Source organism: Falco rusticolus, chromosome 8, assembly GCF_015220075.1.
Source record: "Falco rusticolus isolate bFalRus1 chromosome 8, bFalRus1.pri, whole genome shotgun sequence".
Classification (NCBI taxonomy): domain Eukaryota; kingdom Metazoa; phylum Chordata; class Aves; order Falconiformes; family Falconidae; genus Falco; species Falco rusticolus.
Window position 1 is genome coordinate 10,310,259 of NC_051194.1, and position 18,317 is coordinate 10,328,575.

Here is an 18,317-nt window from a genome sequence, read left to right on the forward strand (position 1 = left end):
GGCCTTGGCTCAGGGCCAGGGCAGAGCCGCGGTGCCGCAGCCAGCCTGCCGCTTGCAAAGCCTGCGCCCCCCGCACCCACCGGGGGCTCAGCCCCTTCTGGTTGGCACCCTGTTGCCTCTGGCCCCTACTGACAACGCCTCTACCACCCAAGATGCCTCCATGCTTTGCTGACAGCAGCTGTCGCCCAGCAGCTCCGTGCACCATGCGAGGAGCTTGTGCACAGGCAGCGGAAGGAGGGTCTCGGGTGGGCTGCGGAGGTGGAGCTGGGGGAGGGGCTGTGGCTGCGCTGCTCTGAGAACAAAGCCTGGCAGCAGCAGGCTCGGGGCTCCCACCGTGTCCCCGAGCGGGGTCCCACCACATCCACTCCCAAAGGCAGCTGAGCTGCTTGCGGGGCGCCTGCCGCAGCCCTGGCCCCCGCGCCGGCCCTGGCAGCTGCTCTGCAGCTGCTCGCAAACTCTTGCAGCCTCTTAGGGCGGCTCTGGCCTGGCCTGGCTCGGAGATGCTGGTGCAAGGGGCACGTGCAGGCGTGGGGGAGTGGGCAGCACGGGCAGGGCTGGCAGCACCCTGTCCCTGTCCCACTGAGCTTGGAGGTCTCATCTGCAGGCTGCTCCAAAGGGCTTTCTTTGGGAAGGGCCATGCCAGCATCAGCCCCAACTTGTGGGGCTCAGTCCCTGTATGCTCCCCACTGCCGCTCTGGCATGGAGACCCCCTCAGCGTGGTTCTGGTGGGGGCTGTGGGCTGTGCTGGGGGTCGGGGGGACAGGGAGATGCTGCCTGCCCTGGCAGGAGTGTGCGGACCCAGCCGGGACCCCTGGCAGAGCCCTGTGCGGGTCAGTGCAAAAGCAACTGTGTGTTCACATGGAGGCAAAACCTCCTGGAAAAGGCACCATTGGGCAGAGCCTGGCAAGGTCCTGAGGGCACCGGGGGGGGGGTTGGGAGTGGCAGGGCTGGAGGAGCAGGTGGGCAGCAAAGGGGCCCCCACAAAGGCTGCACCCACTCGGGGAGCTGGGGGCACAGGATTCCCGACGTGCCATGTCCCCAGGGTGGAGGGGACATGGGGCAGGGTGGGATGTGGCATGCAGAGCAGCACCCAGCACACGAGGTCCCCAGGGCGCAGGGTCCCCGGGAGGGGGTAGCACAGCACACCGGTCCCTGGGACCGAGGTGAGCCCGGAGCGCAGGACCGCTCGGGGTGCAGGTTCCCAGGAGGGAGCTAAGCTGGGCTGCAGGTTCCCGGGGTTCGGGATCCCTGGGGCGGGAGGTGGCTTGGGGTGCGGGGCCGGAGCCCAGCCCGGGGTGCGGGTCTCCAGGCTGCAGGATCCCGGGGGCGAGCCGTGTGCGGGCCGTATGCGGGGGCAGCCCGGGGCGGGGCGGTGCTGCCCGCACCCCAGGGGGCCCGGCCGGGTGCTGCCGGCGGGGTGCCCCGGGGGCGCCCCGGGGGCGCGGCGGGGGGGGGGGCCGGGCTGGGGGGGCGGGGGGGGGGGGGGGCCGCCGTTCGCGGCGCTAGGACCGGGCGCGGCGGCGGGCGGAGCCTCCCCGCCGCTCGCCCCTCCGCCCGGCCGCTGCGGCAGTGTCTCGGAGGCGGGCAGGCGGCCGGTCCCTCCGGTCCCCCCGGCAGCATCCCGGCCCCGCCATGGCTGGCGTCGGCTTCGCGGCGCACCGCCTGGAGCTGCTCGCCTCCTACCAGGACGTGATCGGCGAGGACAGCCCCACCGACTGGTGAGCGCGCCCGCCGCCGCCGCCGCCGCCCCTTTGTCCCCGCCGCCGCCGCCGCCGCCGCCGCCGCCGCCCTTTGTGCACGGAGCCGCCCGGTAACACCGGCCGCGCCCCGCGCTGCGCCTCCCGCCGCCCCGGGCCCGCGGTGCCGGGAGCCCCGGCACACAAAGGCGGGCGGGGCGGCAGGGGGGTGCGTGTGTGTGCCCGGGCCGCCGTCCCCGGTGCCCGCACCTGCCCGCCGCCGCCGCACCGGGCCGGGGCGCGGTCCCCGCTTTGTCTGCGCCGGGCCGGCACGTGCGAGCGCCGGGACCCGCCGCCCCCGGGAGCCCCCGGCACGGCCCGACCCCCCTGCTGGGCAGCGAGCGCGGGGAGCGGGGGGTTCGCGCACGGCGGGGAGGGCCTGGGGGGTCCCCCCAGTGCTGGGCCCGGCCCCGGGTCCCTCGCCATTGTCTGGAGCCGGAGCCGCGGGCAGGGGCGCCCCGGTGTGTGTGTGTGTGGTGGGGGGAGGCGAATGGGGGCACCCCCAGCCCGCCCCGCTCCCGGCCGGCCCTTCTGCCCCGCGGAGCGAGGCCTGCGGCCGCGGGGGCACCGGGCATCCCCCCTTCACCCCGGCCCCGCTGTCCGCAGCCCCCCGGGCTTATGGGGTGCCCCATCCCCGGGGGGCCGCGGTGTGTTGGTCTGGGCCCGCCCCGCCGGGCTGGGGGTGCCGCGGGCTCGGGGCGGGGGGTGGCCTCCCCCGGCGGGACCCCCCGGGCTGCCCGTCCCTGCCTGCGCCCCCAGTGCGGGGCAGCCGGGGCTGCGGCCGCCGGGGCCCGGCCCGGTCCAGGCCCCGCTGCAGCCGGCGCAGCATCCCGCAGGGAGCATCTCCCCAGTGCCCACCCGCATCTCCCAGCCCCGCCTGGATGCTGGGGGGCTGGCTGGGGCCGTCTGCTCCGGGACCCCCTCCTTGCCCCCCTGGGTGCCTGCGCCACGCGTGTGGGGGGTGCTGCTGGCACCCTGGGGTGCAGGTCGCTGGGCCAGAGCTGGGGTGCTGGGCAGCGTTTGGTGCTGGGTACATGCTTGTGCATGCTGCTCTCTGGCAGGGGTGCCTGCTGTGCACCCAGCGCCCAGCCGGGGAGCACCCAGCACCCAGCCGGGGGCTACCCCACTCTAGCTGGGTCCCTGCTCATGGGACAGGGCTGGGAGCCCCCTGGGCTGTGTGGGCCTGGGCAGGTCCCCGTCCCTGCCAGCCCTGGCTCTCCCAGGAGCCCCGCGGTCCCGCTGCCAGCCCGAGGGTGCCGTGGGCGAGCGCGGTGCATGTTGCCGGCCAGGAGGCAGCTGTCAGCCCTGGGTACATCTCACTTCCCGGCATCCGCTGCAAAGGAGCCTTCCCTGCCAAAGCTGCTGAGAGCAGCAGAAACGGTTCCCGGGAAGGTGAGTGCTGGGGCTGCTCCCCCCCGGCTACCTCCAGCACTGAGCCCCCAGCCAGGCAGCAAGCCCCCACCATACCCATCCTCGGGGCTGAGGTCACCCCATCATCCCCAGCCCCTCCATCTCATAGTCATCGGGGATGCCCACCACTTGGTGCCAGTGGAAACAGCATCATCGCTGCAGGGCCCAGGGCCTGGGTGCAGGATGAGGGGTGATGCTGGGGGGGCTCCATTGTGCAGGGTGATGGGGACCAACCCCCAGTGGTGGCCTGGCCTGGGGGAGCCAGGGGCTGTAAGGACACTGCGCCAGAGCCCAGCCCTGGGCTGGTGCCAGGGGATGCCGTGCTCTTGCCCAGCCGGGATCCCTGTGTTTAGTCTGGGATTCCCACCGCCCCGGGCCCCCCCCACTTCAACCCGGTCCTGGAGGGTCGGAGCATCCCCTCCCCCTGCTCGGCCCCGCAGAGGCTGCTGGGGCCCATTACTCGATCAGAAAGGAATTTGGTGCTGCTTTCTGAGCACGCCGACTCCCTGGAGCTCCCAGCCACATTGGAAACACATGTGCCCAGGCTGGGGCGGGTGGGCTGCAATGCTCCCCCTCCCTGGCCATGATGTGGGGGCCAGGCAGCTGTGGGTGACCCGGATGCTGGCACCCACGGGCACTGCTCCGCCTGCTCTGGTGAGCAGTGGGGCCATGTGAGGGCAGCTGGGCCACTGTCCCCTCGGTGGGGTGATGGGGGATCCTTGCTGGAGTCCTCCGGCTGTGGGCAGCCCTCCTCCCTGGGCTGCACAGGGCACCTCCACCCACGGGTGACACACATGCCCAGAGCCCAGGGAGTGGGAAGGGGCTGTATTTGTTGGGTAGAAGGATTAAAGCCCATGGAAGCAGGTAAAGCGATGCATGACGCTGCCTGCACCCGCTGTGGCACTGCTGGTCCCTGCTGTCAGGGCTCGTGGTAATGCTGTTGGGGTCCCTGGGGGCACCCCTGGGAATGCTGCTGGCCTCTGGACTGGAAACCTCTGGATCCTCCATCCTGTCTTGGGGTCAGGTCATGTTGGGCCGAGCTTGGGGCAGGGCTCTGTTTCTGTGGCAACCCCCAGCTGCCCTGCATCCTGCATCCAGATACAGCCTGCATGGTGGGGTCCTGGAGGGAGGGCAGGCAGTGGGTGCCCCCAGCACCCACAGGGCTCCTGAGGCAGTGATGCTGTGTCTCTGCCCTATGCAGCCAGCTGTGTCCCACGCTATGATCCCCCAGCCCCTGCTTGTGGTCCTGGGCTCCCCCAAACTGCTGCTGTCCTCCCCCCATTCCTGGGGGATCACAGCAGGTTTCCTGGGCCGGGGCTGCGGTTGCAGGCGGGGGCTGCGGTTGCTGCCCTTCCTGGCGCAGGCATCGCAGACAGCGCTTTGCAGCTGCTTTGCCGGCTTCAGGCCGGGAGCTGGTGACGGCTGGGGCAGCCGATTAGCGGGATCGGGATGTGCGGATTAAAGTCAATCTTGTTGGTGCAATTATCTGCGGCTCGCTGCCAGGGGCTCAGGGGGTGGGGGGTGCCAGGGGTTGGAGGGAGGCCCCCTCTGTGTTAGGCACCCGCCTGCCTCCCCCTTGTTTTTCAGCTCTGGGGGTCCAGCTGTGGCCTTGGTTTGGGGGTGGCTCTGCTTGTAGGGACCCCCCCCCCCCGATTCCTGTCCCCCAGGCTCTGGCTGGAAGCTGTGGGCTCGGGCGAGAATGGCTCTGCCTGGCACCGCGGGGATTTTGGCTCTCCAGCGAGCACCGCACGGGCGCCGCCAACCGAATGCCGATCGGCAGAGCTGCGTGCCCGCCCCAGTGCAGGGACTGGGGGGGGGGAGTCCAGCACGGGCGGCCCCGGCTTTCCGGGTGCAGCGCGTGACGGTGGCAGGCAGGTTTGGGTGCCTGCCAGGCCCCGGCAGGTCCCTGCTGCCTGCCTGCCTCCCCCGCTCCCCTCCACTAATCACCTCGTCATCAGGGCGAGCTGCATCCCAGCTGGGATGGGGGGGGGGTGTTGCCATGGCGATGGAGGATGCTGGTTGCCTAGCAACATCCATCCCCTCGCCCACCTGCCCTGGACTGATTTGGTATGCATCCTTCCCCCCCTCAGCTGGCTGCACACCCCTGAGTAGGTGCGGGCTGGTGGGGGTCCCCACGGAGCCCCGAGGGGGCTGGCTGGGGCGCGGTGGGAGCGAGAGGGGGTTTCCCATCCGCTGGGAACGGTTTCCAAGGAACAGTCTCCATGACGGCCCCATCACACCCCGGCGGCACATTGATTTGCTGCTGCTGGTGCTCTGGCATCCTCCCCCGGCCTGGTGCCTGCCGGGCCGGCGGCTCACGCAGCTTGGCACGTGAGCGGCCCCGAGTCCCCTGCCGGTGCCTGGGGCTGTCCCCAAAGCTGGTCAGTAACTGCCAGGGTTGGGGGAGATAGGGACAGTGTACAAGAAGCTGTGGTAGCATGGCTTGTGGCATGGCACAGCAGCCAGCTGGTCCCTGTGCCCAGGTGACCTTTCTGTCCCAGACCTTGGGACCCTGCCCCACGGCTGCCAGCCAGCAGGGTGGGCGAATAGGTCCTGTCCAAAGTCCCACATGCCCTGACTGGCAGTCCGGCCCTTCGTGATGGTGATGGACAAGGGTCTGAGAGTGGCTGTGTGGCAGCTTGGGGACACCTGGCCAGTCCCCCAGGAGCTGCCCTGACAATGTTAGCAGGATGGGGGGGGCCTGTCCCATGCTCCCCCTGGCTATTGCTCACCCACGCTGTCTCCCCAGGGCCCTCTACACATATGAGGATGGCTCCGATGACCTGAAGCTGGCAGCATCAGGAGGTAAGTCCTCTGTCCCCACAGCTGGCTCAGCTCTGCCAGCGTTATCCCTGGCACCCATCCTGGTGCTGGGTGGATGTCGGCTGACGGTGCCGTGCCAGGTGGAGGTTTGCTGGAGCTCTCTGGCCACTTTGAGATCCAGAAGGTGATGTACGGCTTCTGCAGCGTCAAGGACCCCCAGGCAGTGCTCCCCAAATATGTCCTCGTCAACTGGGTGAGTGGGGGGGGCTGTGCCTGGGGGGACTGTACTGTGCCCCCGGTGTTCTCAGGGGCACGGCTGGGTGCGAGGGAGGAGCCTGTGGTGGCTGAGGGCGTGTGGGTCCTGCTGCCCCGTGGTGGTCAGCTGGGTGGGGGTCACCCTGCCACCCCTCTCCAGCTCAACCCCTTTCCGGCTGCCATAGGTAGGTGAGGATGTGCCGGATGCCCGCAAATGCGCCTGTGCCAGCCATGTGGCCAAGATCGCTGAGTTCTTCCAGGTGGGTGATGTCGGGGCAGGTGAGGATGCTGCCAGGGCACTGACCCCAGTCCCTGACGGCTGCTTGCCCCCTCACAGGGTGTGGACGTCATTGTCAACGCCAGCAGTGTGGAGGACATTGACCCGGGGGCCATCGGGCAGCGGCTCTCCAACGGGCTGGCCCGTGTCTCCAGCCCCGTGCTGCACCGCCTGCGGCTGCGGGAGGACGAGAACGCTGAGCCCGTGGTAATGTCCCCGTGGTGGTGATGGCGATGATGACGGCGATGGCAGCGGGTGCGGGGCATCCCTCCCGCTCGGGGCTCCTGTCTGCCACAGCCCATCACCCCGTGTGCCACTTACTGTTATTCCCCCTCACTGATCCCAGCCCCTCCGCCCCCCCTGCCTCTCCTCCGTCCCAGGGCACCACTTACCAGAAAACCGATGCCACCGTGGAGATGAAGCGGCTCAACCGGGAGCAGTTCTGGGAACAGGCCAAGGTGGGGTACAGGGGGGGCAGGTGGTAGCCCCTGGGCAGCGGGATGAGCCACTGGTGGGCTGATGGGCAGCCCTGTCCTTCATCCCCCTGACACCAGAAAGAGGAGGAATTGCGTAAGGAGGAGGAGCGGAAAAAGGCCCTGGATGCCCGGCTGCGGTTTGAGCAGGAGCGGATGGAGCAGGAGCGGCTGGAGCAGGAGGAGCGGGAGCGGCGTTACCGGGAGCGTGAGGAGCAGATCGAGGAGCACAGGCACGGCAGGGGCCAGGGAGGATGTGCATGGAGGGGATGGCTGTGCGCGTGCTGTGAGCGTCTGGGTGGGCACATGGGTGTTCATTCATGGGGTGGGGTTGGGGCAGGGACTGGCAGGAGCCGGTGCCCAGCTTCTCTCCCGTACCCCATTTTAGGCGGAAGCAACAGAGCATGGAGGCGGAGGAGGCCCGGCAGCGCCTGAAGGAGCAGTCCATCTTTGTAAGTGCCGTGGCAGGCGTGAGTGGCAGGCATGGGGCCAGCATCAGAGCCTGGTATTGCCCCCGGGGGAGGGCTTTTCCCAGCCAGGTCCCCAGGGCATCCCAGAGCTGCGGGGTCACACTGTGTCTCTTCCCAGGTGGACCAACAAGACGAGGACGACAGGCAGCAGCTCAGGAAATCTGAGTCAGAGGTGGAGGTTAGTGTGGCGGCAGCCATGCCCAGTGCCAGTCCTCGCTGTCCAGCCAGCGGTGCCCATGGCTGGAAGGGGACCCAGCCGGAGGGTGCATGGGGGGTGGTCCTGCAGCCCCATGCCACTGGGGCGGTGCGTCTTAACCTCCTCTGTCCCCACAGGAGGCTGCTGCCATCATTGCTCAGCGGCCTGACAACCCCCGGGACTTCTTCAAGCAGCAGGAGCGGGTGGCATCGGGCAGCAGTGACGCCATCTCACCGGGCAGCCACAGGACAGGTGAGGGGCTGGGGTGGCTGCGGGCACCAGGATGGGGGGGCACAGAGATGCCAGGGGAGGCTGTGGGCTGCGGAGCAGGTGAGTGTGGTACCACTGGGGCTCCCTGCAGCTCAGTGGGTCATGGCAGGATCTGGGAGGACCAGGGACGTAAAGTCAGGAGGAGGTGTCCTCTCTGCCATCCCCATCATCATGGCTGTGGGTGCTGGGGGCACAAGGACAGCAGGGAGTTGTCCTGCTCTGCTGCGCCACCATCACTGTCGCTGCCATCGTACCTCAAGTGGCCCCTGCGGCTGGGGCAGCTTGGCGGGGCTGGATGCCAGGGTGACTTCAGCAGGATTGCTCCTTGCTGGGTGTTGTCCCCTCACCTGTCATGGCACCACACTGGCAGACAGGTTGGCAGTGTGGTTGGTGCGGCACGGTTGTGTAGCTGGAGGTCCGGGGGGGCTTGGCAAGGAAACTTATCCCACGGGGGCAGCTAAAAGGGGCAGGAGTGTGTGGGGCAGGCGTGGGGTACCTGGCGTGCTCCTGGCTGGCAGGGGATGCCCCGTGGGCAGCCCCACAGTCTGGAGTCCAGCCCTGGGACTCTTTTTGGCTCTAGGGCAGGGGCTGGCTGTCCTGGTGGGTGCCTCTGGCCATGGGGCTGTGTGGCGGTCGTCCTGGGGTGCTGTGCTGTAGGGGCTGTGCAGGGGGGAGCCTGTGATGTCTGTTCTTGCTGTGGGACCATGCCATGGGCTGTGCCGTGGGGCTGTGCTGTGGGGCTGTGCCATGGGTCGTGCTGTGGGCTGTGTGTTGTGGCCGTGCCGTGGGGTTGTGCCGTGGGTTCGTGCTGTGGGGGCCGTGCTGTGCCTGAGCAGATAACTGGTCCCATGGCTATGTCCTGGCCTCTCTCCCCACCTGGCCATGCAGCACTGCCTCCCATCCTTCTGTCCTGCTGTCTTTCCATCCTCTTCTCCTGCCATCCACCCACCCCAATGTCAGTGCTGCTTCCCTCCCTGCTATCCTCCCATCCTGGTGCCCTGGTGCCCCGGCCCCACCGTGGCTGCGCTGAGCAGGGACTGACCCATCTCTTTGCTCTCTCTCTCTCTCTCTCTCTCTCTCTCTCTCTTCCGTCCGTCTGTCTGTCTTTCTCTTGGCAGGTCGTCTGCACTGTCCTTTCATAAAGACAGCTGACAGTGGGCCACCTTCTTCCTCCTCCTCCTCCTCCTCCCCCCCACGGACCCCCTTCCCCTATATCACCTGCCACCGCACCCCAAATCTCTCCTCTTTCTTCCCATGTAGGTAGCTGGGAGCCCCTGGGTGCACAGCTCCGGGGGGCTGAGCCACGGGCAGCTGCCCCACAGCCCACCCCAGCCCCACGGCACAGCGGACCGACAACAGAGGCAGCGCCCCTCCACGGGCACCCCGAGGGGGACGGGTACCCCAGCAGGGGCTGCACCCACACCCATGGGCACCCTGCATGCCTCAGCTGGGGCTGGCCCCACAGTGGGTGCTGTGCCCCTGGGGCGGGGGGATGCGGCAGCCTGTGCCCATGGGGCAGGTTGTGCCTGCGGTACAAGGATGGAGTGCTGGCCAGGCTGCGCCTATGGGACAGTTGGGGATGGCGCAGAGCTGTGCCCGGGGAGGTGATGCTCTGCCATGGGATGGAGCAGGCTGTGCCCATGGGATAGAGGGGGCACCGGGCAGGCTCTGCTCGCAGGGCAGAGGCAGATGGGGCAGGCTGTGCCCATGGGGCAGGAGGAACCGGGGCAGGCTGTGCCCTTGACCATGAAGGACTGTGCCCATGGGGCAGCGTGAGATGGAAAAGGTTGTGCCCAGGATTGTGTGGGGCTGTGCCCATGGGGCAGAAGGGGCCAGATGGTGCCTGGGGCCATGTGGGGCTGTGCCTCTCCCTGGTTAGGGGTAGCAGAGCACAGCTGTGCCTGCAGAAGCAAGGCTGTGCCAGGGCCCAGCTGGGCAATGTGTGGCCAGGGCCAGCATGCACCATGGCAGGTATGGGGCTGCCTGTCCCCAGACTTGGCAGATGCTGCAGCTGCAGTGGGGGTGCCTGGAGCGGGGCACGGTGGTTGCTGCACCCATGGGTGCCTCTACCCTGCCGTTGCAGGAGGGGGCGACGCAGTAGCAGGTACATGGTGACTTGCATTTGACAGCTCATGGCCAGGTTGGCGTGGGGCAGGAGCAGGGGCAGCGCTGGGGTACTGGTCTCCCCCATTGTGGGCAGCCCCCCCACATCACCCCGTCTCCCTTGTCCACAGGCAGCCAGTCGGACGCCTACCGCAAGTCCTCGGCAGTGGGCTGCAGCCCCTGCGAGTCCAGCCCGGCTGCCACGCCGCTGGGCGAGCCAGGCACCCGTGCGTCGGGTGACGAGACGCCAGCAACGCCCAAAGGTGGGCGCAGGGCTGGTGCTGCCTGCCCCTGCATGCAGCTGCCTGGGCATACCCCCGTGGTTCCCCACAGCATGCCCCCTGCTGCAGCCCCCTTGACTCCTCTGCATCCCCCACTGCAGCCCCGGTGCTGCAACCCTGCCATCCTCCCTTGCATCGCTCAGTGCATCCATGCTGTCCCGTCTGCATCTCTCGGTATATCCCCCGCCGTCTCTGCTGTGTCCCCTAGCACATCCCCGCCGTACCCACTGCTCCGTGCCGGTGCATCCCCGCCGTCTGCTGCATTCCCCCAGTGCAGCTCCACTGTCATTGCTGCATCCCTGCCGTTGCCAGTGCATTTTCTAACAGTGCATTCCTGCTGTCTCTGCTGCACCCTCCACCATGCATCCCCCAGCCATCTCCAGCACATTGCCCCAGCCGGTGCACCTCCACCATCACCAGTGCGTTCCCCCGGCTCTGTATGCGCCTGCCATCTCTGCAGCATCACCCCAATGCAGCCCTGCTGTCTCTGCTGCATCCCCTGATGCAACTCTGCCTTATTTGCGCCATCCCCCAGTATGTCCTTGCCAGCGTTGCTGCTTCCCCCCACGCAGCCCCACTGTCCTGCTGCATCCCCAGTGCAGCGCAGCCAGCTCTGTTGCCATCCCCATGTGTCCTCACTGTGTCCCTACTGGGCCCTTTGCATCCTCTGGTGCATCCCAGCTTGCGCTTCTGCATCTTCCCAGTGCACCTCTCCCCATCCCCTCCACATCCCTGTGCCTGCCAGCTACTCTTCCCCCACCCCAGCAGGGCCCAGACACCCACGAGGGGATCACCTTGCCCCACATCCTCTCCCACCACGTCCCCGTGGTGCCCAGTCCCCTGGTGCGTGCCAGGACCGTGCCATCGGTCCCCTTCCTGCCCAGCCACTCCCACCCATCCCTGCAGCATCTCCCTGCTGTGCCCAGCTGCGCCCAGCTGCAGCCCTCACCTTGGGTGTCCCCCAGCCCTGGACGATGGGGGGGGCTGTCCCCACTGACTGCTGTCATCCCCCCCCTTGCAGATTCCCCCAGCCCCAGCACCCAGGAGGCCAGGCCAGCCACCCCCGAGCAGCACTGGCCCTTCCTGGGGCCTGAGGACAAGGCCACCGAGCCCCCTGGGGACGAGCCCAGCCCCCGGCCAGTGTGGACAGCGGGGGATGAAGCCCTGGGGGACCTGGTGACCCTGGAGCCCACCGAGCCCTCCCTGCCACCCGTGGCTGCTGAGCCCCAGCCCGGGGGGACCCCCAACCCCGAGAGCCTCATCGACCTGTGGCAGAGCGACGAGGCGAGTCCCCCGGCTGCCTGGCCCCTGCCTGCTGCCCCTGTCCCCGAGGGTCCCCCAGCCACGCTGCCTGACGAGGGGGCCCTGCTGAGCCTGGACGAGCTGCCCGAGCCCCCCGCCACCTTCTGCGATGCAGAGCAGGAAGAGGAACCGGTCGGCGAGGGGGACTCCCAGCCCCAGGGGCTCGACTGCCAGCGAGCCCCCCAGGAGGACACCCCCGGCCGAGAGACACCCCCCATCACCAATGGGGAGATGGCCCCCAAGGACGGGACGCCGGGTCGTGGGGAGCAGGTGAGCATTGCTGGGGGGGGGGGGGGGGGGGGGAGGGTGATGGGGTGGCTGGGGAGGGGTCCTGACTGCCTGCTTTGCCCCCCCTGCTGCTTGCCCCAGGCCAGTGAGGGCTACTTCAGCCAGTCCCAGGAGGAGGAGGTGCCCCCCCCAGAGGAGCTGTCAGCCAAAGCCCCCCAGCCCATCTTCTACAACAAGCCCCCAGGTGAGTGGGGACGGTGACGGGGGGGGGGGGGGCCTTATGGTGTGACTCTCTGTGGGGCACCCGCACCCCCCTGACATGAATACCCCCACCCCACAGAGATCGACATCACGTGCTGGGATGCTGACCCCCTGCCCGATGAGGAGGAGAGCTTTGGGGGGGCCCTGTAAGCCCGGGCCCTGCTGCCGGCACAGGCAGCCCGCCCCGGCCGGCGCGGGGCATGAGGGGGCTGCAGCTGGGGGCCGGGCCCCCCCCTCACCCCGCCGGGGCCCCGCAGGATGAGGCCTCTGGGTGGGGGCCACCTCGCTGTGCCCCTGCCCCGGGGCACCTTTTACAGCCCCGCCCCCCCCCCCCCCCCATCTCCTCTCTTTTTTAAGTTGTCGGTAGGAGCTGTGTCAGTCCCCCAGCCCCCCCTTAGCAGTCCCTCCCTGCTGCCCCAGCGCCCCTTCGGGGGGGGGGGGACGACACATGCTCGCATCCCCTGCCTGGCTGTGGGACAGGGTCCTCATTCTTTTCGTGCCCACCCCCCCCCCCCCCAGGAGCCCCCCAGTACTTTGCACGATTTCAAAAAAAAGAAAAAGGATAATAATAATAATAATAATAAATGAATATGGCAATAAAGTGACCCAACCGAGGCAAGGCTGCGGCCGGCGGCGCCCCCCCTCCCCCCCCAATCCCGGCAGGGAGCTGGTGTGGGGTTTTTACTCTCCCCCAACTCCTTCCTCGCCGGGAGTCCCGTCCCATCCCCCCCGCTTGGCCCCCGCTTGGCCCCTCTTCCCCCCCTCTACGGTAACTGTTTTTGGAAAGCACAAGTTCTGTACCGGAGGTGTGCTCATGTCTGTTAATAAATAAAGCGACTCCCACAGGGGCTGTAGCCTGCTGCGGGGGGGTTGGGGGCAGGGAGGTCTGGGGCAGGGGGCTGCTGGGCGGAGGGTTTCATGATGCCAGCCTGCCGGGAGGCAAACCCGAGCCACAAACTTTTATTCTTAAACTGTAACAAACAAAAAATTTAAGAAACAGAGCAAAGTCCAGGTCCCCAGCGCCCCCAGCCATGGGGGGGCCAGCGGGGGCCAGATGGGGAACCAGCCCCTTCCACGCCGGCGGTGATGGCCCGCGCCGGGGCGGGTGTCCCCAGGGTGACACGGGCAACCGAACCCACCCCCCCATCCCCACCGGAGGGGCACCCGTGGCAAGGCCCGGGGGTCCCCCGGGGCCGCTGTTAGACAGCGGTAGTCCTGCCAAAGAGGGGCATGGAGACCGGGAGGTGCCAGGGTCCCGGCTCGTAGGTGTCCCTGCTGCTGAGCTCCGAGTCCGTCCAGCTGGGAAACATGCGGGGGGAGCACTCTGCCTGCAGGTAGAGGTCCGGGCAGGCAGGGCCGGGGCTGGCTGAGCGGGGCAGGTGCAGTGCCGAACCGTAGCCGGCATCCAGGAAAAGGGGTTTGTAGCTGGGGGGCTGCTCCTGCTTCTCCAGCCGCTCGTGGCTCAGGAAGGGGGCGTTGATTTTGCGGTAGAGCCCCCGCGTGTCCATCAGCACCTCGCTGTACGGCGGGGGGGGCTCTGCCATCAGCAGCGCCTCCTCGTAACACGGCGGCTTCGACAAGTCTGACTCTGCAAGGCAAAGCCCCCCCCCCGGACCCCCGCTGCCGTCAGCGCTGCGCCCTGGCTCTCGTGCTGTGTCCCCCCAAAAAAAGGGGGAGGCGCGTGCTCCGAGGATGCCGGGAGCCCCTCCCTGCTCCTTACCGTGCCGGCAGCTCCAGGGCCGTGGGGGTGGGACATGGTGGGGGTGATGATGGTGGGGATCGAGGCGGAGGCGGTGGGGAATGGCGATGCCAGGGGGGCTGCCCCCGTAACCCTCGTAGTGCAGCGGCTCCAGCTCCAGCGCACGCAGGCTCTGCTCCCGCAGCCGCTCCTCCTGCTGCCGCTTCACCCGCCGCCGCAGGTAGCTGCAGAAGCAGCACAGCAGCACGATGAGCCCCCAGATGAGCCAGAAGCCCGCAAAGCAGGTGAGGAAAGTGTAGGTGCCCTGGGACATCACCATCTTGGCTGCCGGCCCTGGGGGGAGGCCCCTGCCTCTCCCTGCCCTCGCGGTGGGGGACGGGATGCTCAGGGCGGCAGCAGGGCCAGGGCAGGACCCGATGCTGTCGGGACCGCTGAGGGCATCTCCCCGGGCTGTGCCCGGTGGTGTCTCCTCTGGCCCGTGGGTGCCCGCCGTCAGGGGTCCGTCCTCGCCATGGAGCCGGGGGGGGCTGGAGCGGGTGGGTCAGGCCTGGGTGCACTGGGCGGGCGGCGGGGCTGGGGGCCGGCAGGGCGGGCGGCGGGGGGCTGGTGGGGTCCCGCTGCCCATCGCTGGGAGGGGGCCGCCGGGGAGGGGGTCCTGCAACGAGACAGACGTGAGCGTGAGCGTGGCAGGACGCGGCCGCCCGTTCCCATGGTGACTCGCTCCACATGCGCAGCGGCACCGCAGCTGGGGGGGGTAGCCATACTGGCCCCACACGACACCCCCCCCCACCCCCCACCCTGCTGCAAACCTGCACCCCACCCCAGCACCCCGCCGTGGCACTGCTGTGCACCCCAGGCCAGGAGGCAGATGCTGCAGCCCCACGCCATTGACACCTTTGAGATCACGGGGCATCCGTGGGCATCTCTGCCTGCCGCCCACCCGGCACACCCCAAATCGGCCACAGAGCCCTGGCAGCTTGCCCCCCCTCACTGTCCCACAGCAGGGAGCCCCGGGAGGAGGAGGGACGTGTGGAGCCGCCAGCTGCCTGCGGCATGTTGCGCTCATGGGAGCACGTGCGCCGTGGCTGCCGCTGGCCTCGCAGCCACTGAGGGGGCTCAGGGGACGGTGGCACCCCGACCTGGCAACGCAGGGCAAGGGGATGGCCGTGATGGGAACATCACCCCTGCCAGGTGCCTGCCTTTAGGCAGGGTGACAGCTCGGTCACATCCAGCCAAGCGCCGGGTGGGGATGGTGTGTGCTGGGGGGGCAGCTGTGCGCATCAGCGAGCGAGGAGCAGCACCCATGGGTGCTGGCAGGCAGGCGTGTAAGGACCTGTCAGGATCATTATTATCGCACTGTGGGAGAGCAGGGGCCGGCTGGCGGGGGAGAGGGCAAGCACCAGAGTGGCCGAGGTCTGGGCGACCATCACTCCCATGTTGCCTCTGCCAGGCAAAGGGGTGCGGGGTCCCTGGCCACCCCGCGGGGCAGGGCCACGCTGCTGGCGAGGGGACCACGGCCGGGCCACCGGGTGCCCGGGGAGCTGGGGGGGCAGCGGGGCCGAGCCCAGTCGGAAGGAAAGCGGGATGGGGGAAGGAAGGGGCCGGGGAGCCCCGGTCACGCTCCGGCGGGCGGACAGCGGGGGCCGCTCCATCACGCAGACAAAAGCGGAGGCAGGGGCAGCGCCGGGCCGTGGGTCCTTGTGGCGGGGGTGTCCCTCCCCAGGGCGCCCCACGCCGCCGCCGCTGTCCGGCCGAGGCCAGCTCGGTGCCGGTGCAGCTCGCCGGCCGCGACTGCAACAGGGTCCCCGCCAGCAGCCTGGGTATCCCCGGGGGGGCCCGTGCGGGGAGGGCCGCGGATCGAGCACCGGGGTAACGGCCGGGGGGACAACGGGAACCCGGGCAGGGCGGGCTGGCGGCGCCTGGGGACCGGGGGCGTTTGCAGCTGGGGCGGGCGGGGGACGCGGGGCTGCCGGGACCGGGGACGTGCGGGCTGGGGGAGGCGCGGGGCCGGGCTGGGAGACACCCACGCCGGGCGGGGTACGGACCGGCCGCCGGGCCGGGAGCGAGCCGCCGAGCCGGGCCCCGCCGGTGCCCCTGGGCTGCCCCCGGCCGCGGCCTGGGCCCCGCTGTCCGCGTCGCATCCCCGCCCGATGCCTCCGGCGGGGACGTCCCGGCTCCCGGTGCCGAGCGCGGCCAGCCCTCTCCTCCTCCTCCCTCCTCCTCCTCTCCAGGGGCGCGCGCCCGCCGGCGACGGACCGGACACGCGCGCGCCCCGGTCCGCGCCGCGCGCCTCCGCTCCGGCCCCCGGCTGTCGGTGGCGGCGGCCCCGCGCGCCCCCTCCCCGGCCCCGCTGCCCCCGCGCCGCGCAACAGGCGGAGGCGCCGCGCCCTCTCCCTCCGCGGCTCCCGTTACCGGCGGCGGCAGCGCACGTGGCTCAGACGGCGGGCGGCGGCTCCATAGGGGGGCGGCGGCGGCGGCGGCGGCGGCGGGGGGGAGGGGGGCCCGGTGCGCGCCCGGTGCGCGGCGCCGCCGCCTCCCGGCGCTGCCTTTGTCTCCGGTGAGCGCTCCCGCGCCGCCGCCGCGCGCCGCCCCGCCCGGGCTCCCGCCCCGCCGCTCCGCCCCGCCCTCGGCTCGGGGAGGGACCCGGGAGCCGCGGGCCCCCCGCACCCCCACCCCGGGAGCCGCCGCGGAGCGGGGGCTACCGGCGCGGCTCCGCACGGGGCGGGGGGAACCGGCGCTGCCCCGGGAATCCCCCCCTCCCCCCGCCCCTTCCGGGGAACGGCCGCGGGATGCCGGTGGCATGAGGGCCGTGGCATCCCCGGGGGTGGCCGCGGGAGCCCCACGGGGCGAGGACCCGGGATCCTCGGGTGATGGCCCCGCGGCCCCGGTGGGGTGATGCCACGGGCTCCCCCGTTCGGTAGCCTTGCACTCGCCCGGGGGGCGTCGAGGGGGGGCCAGTCGCAGCCTCCTTGGCGGAGGGGGGGGGCAGCCACGGGCTCCCCCCACCAACGCAGCACTAAGACGGCGGCAGGGCGGCAGCTCAGCCCGAGCGAGACCCTAACGGCCCCGGCCCGCCGGGCACGGCCGCGGGATGCGTGGCTAAGGGCAGGGATGGCAGCCTGGCGCCGAGGGACAGAGGTGGCCCCACGGACACCTCGCTGGCCTGGCCAGGCACTTGTCCCCCTGTGCTAGTGCTCCCCAGCTGTTTGCCGTCGGGGGGGGGCCATCACCAGCTCTGCTCTGCTGTGCCCGAGGCCGGTGGTCATGGCCATCGTGGGAGACCCCTCCAGGGTCCTTGGGACAGTACCCAGCATGGGGGCACCCGCTGTCCCTTCGCCACACCCTGGGGCTGTGCCAGGAGCCTGGTTACAAGGCACGGGCCAGCCCTGTGCCAGGGCCAGAGGCTGGGGGGCTGCCCAGTGGCGGGTGCCCCTCGCAGGCCGTGACCCCGCCGCCACTTCCTCCCCGTGGGCAGGGTGGTGGGCACCCACCGCAGCCGCACACACAGCACATTGTTCTGCCGGGCCTGGCCGGAAGGATTTCCTCCCTCTTGGCCAGGGAATGACCCCGTGAAGCTGCCCACTCCTGCCACGGCCCCGCAGAGCACCCCCGGCAGCCAGCCAAGCCCTGCCACCTTGCCCCGGAGCAGGGCCATGGTGGCCGTGCCTCCCCCAGCCCCCTCGGCTCTGGCCCCGACTCACCTTGCTGGAACTGGTCTCCTGCGCTCGGACCTCACAGCGTGGCCGCGGCCGCCCAGCAGTGCCGGCTTGAGGGGTGTGGGGGTGCCCGAGCAGCACCCGCGGTGGGCAGGGGGCTGCGGCCATGCAGGGGGGATGGGGTGCTCCCTCGGGGCAGGGGTAAGGCAGAGGCTGGGGGTATGGCAGGGCCCACAGGCATCATCAGGCCAGGGTGAGGGTGGACGGGGGGAGCCAGGCCTCCGGCCCCGCCAGTGCTGGGGGCCGGGAGCTGCCTTCCCCTTCCCCACGGCGGCGGGGGGGGGGGGGGGGGGGGAGGCAGGCGGGGGAGCGCTCCCCGAGCCACATGGTGGGCTGGAGGAGGAGCCGTTGCCCAGGCAACAGCTGAGAGCATCTTTCACCCCTGAAAATCGTGTGCTGGCGCTGCCACCACAGCCCCACAGCTCAGGGCAGGATCCCCAGCACCCCAGGGCCCAACCAGAACTCTCCCAGGGCCTGCCATGTCCGTGGGTCCCAGACCCGTCGGCTGGTTCCCACTCTGGCCATACAGCAGCACCCGGTCACGCTGCTCCCCCCCAAGGGCATGGATGGGGACGAGGCACCCCCCCAAATGCCAGGGCTGGGGCACTGCTGGGCAGGGGGCAGCTGGGGACTGGCAGAGCCCCCTCCATGCCCTGCTCAGGGCTCAGCCATGGGCTGCCCGCACTCGCGCCCTGCCTGCAGAGCCACGGTCAGCCTGGCTGATGGTGTACCAGGCACCACCAACACGCTGGTGACCCCAGGACCTCGATGCCGGGTGGCACAGCCCAGGTAGCGCCGACAGGGCGGCACAAGCATTCCTGGCCCGTGTGATGGGAGCAGCAATCCCCAGGCAGTCCCCATCCCCCCACCCTGCCTT

At 70.1% G+C, this 18,317-nt stretch overlaps 2 protein-coding genes across 4 annotated transcripts; one reads left to right on the forward strand and one right to left on the reverse strand.

The window, feature by feature from the left end:
* The first annotated feature begins 1,518 nt into the window (after window positions 1–1,518).
* DBN1 (drebrin 1) lies at window positions 1,519–12,579 on the forward strand. 3 transcript variants are annotated; one of them, XM_037398743.1, is made up of 15 exons: window positions 1,519–1,718; window positions 5,896–5,951; window positions 6,050–6,162; window positions 6,350–6,424; window positions 6,502–6,648; window positions 6,822–6,899; window positions 6,996–7,147; window positions 7,303–7,366; window positions 7,503–7,562; window positions 7,718–7,832; window positions 8,969–9,106; window positions 10,085–10,216; window positions 11,256–11,806; window positions 11,906–12,008; window positions 12,105–12,579. In XM_037398743.1, the coding sequence occupies exons 1-15, from the start codon at window positions 1,633–1,635 to the stop codon at window positions 12,173–12,175; spliced, it is 1,941 nt and encodes a 646-aa protein (XP_037254640.1). In that variant the 5' UTR covers window positions 1,519–1,632; the 3' UTR covers window positions 12,176–12,579. The 3 variants fall into 3 exon arrangements, with proteins under 3 accessions (XP_037254640.1, XP_037254641.1, XP_037254642.1); XM_037398744.1 differs by lacking the exon at window positions 8,969–9,106; XM_037398745.1 differs by lacking the exons at window positions 8,969–9,106; window positions 10,085–10,216.
* Window positions 12,580–12,969: 390 nt separating this feature from the next.
* Window positions 12,970–14,277, reverse strand: PRR7 (proline rich 7, synaptic). Its single transcript, XM_037398836.1, has 2 exons — window positions 13,746–14,277; window positions 12,970–13,613 (listed from the first exon to the last, which is right to left on the reverse strand). Exons 1-2 carry the CDS (start codon window positions 14,041–14,043, stop codon window positions 13,225–13,227), a joined length of 687 nt encoding a protein of 228 aa, XP_037254733.1. The 5' UTR covers window positions 14,044–14,277; the 3' UTR covers window positions 12,970–13,224.
* Between the last annotated feature and the right edge of the window lie 4,040 nt (window positions 14,278–18,317).

Coding starts and splice junctions, on each gene's coding strand:
- DBN1 (XM_037398743.1), top strand. CDS start 1,633: ATGGCTGGCGTCGGCTTCGCGGCGCACCGCCTGGAGCTGCTCGCCTCC. Junction 6,425..6,501: donor AGATCGCTGAGTTCTTCCAG/GTGGGTGATGTC, acceptor GCCCCCTCACAG/GGTGTGGACGTCATTGTCAA. Junction 11,807..11,905: donor CGCCGGGTCGTGGGGAGCAG/GTGAGCATTGCT, acceptor TGCTTGCCCCAG/GCCAGTGAGGGCTACTTCAG.
- PRR7 (XM_037398836.1), bottom strand. CDS start 14,043: ATGGTGATGTCCCAGGGCACCTACACTTTCCTCACCTGCTTTGCGGGC. Junction 13,614..13,745: donor GCCCTGGAGCTGCCGGCACG/GTAAGGAGCAGG, acceptor TTTGCCTTGCAG/AGTCAGACTTGTCGAAGCCG.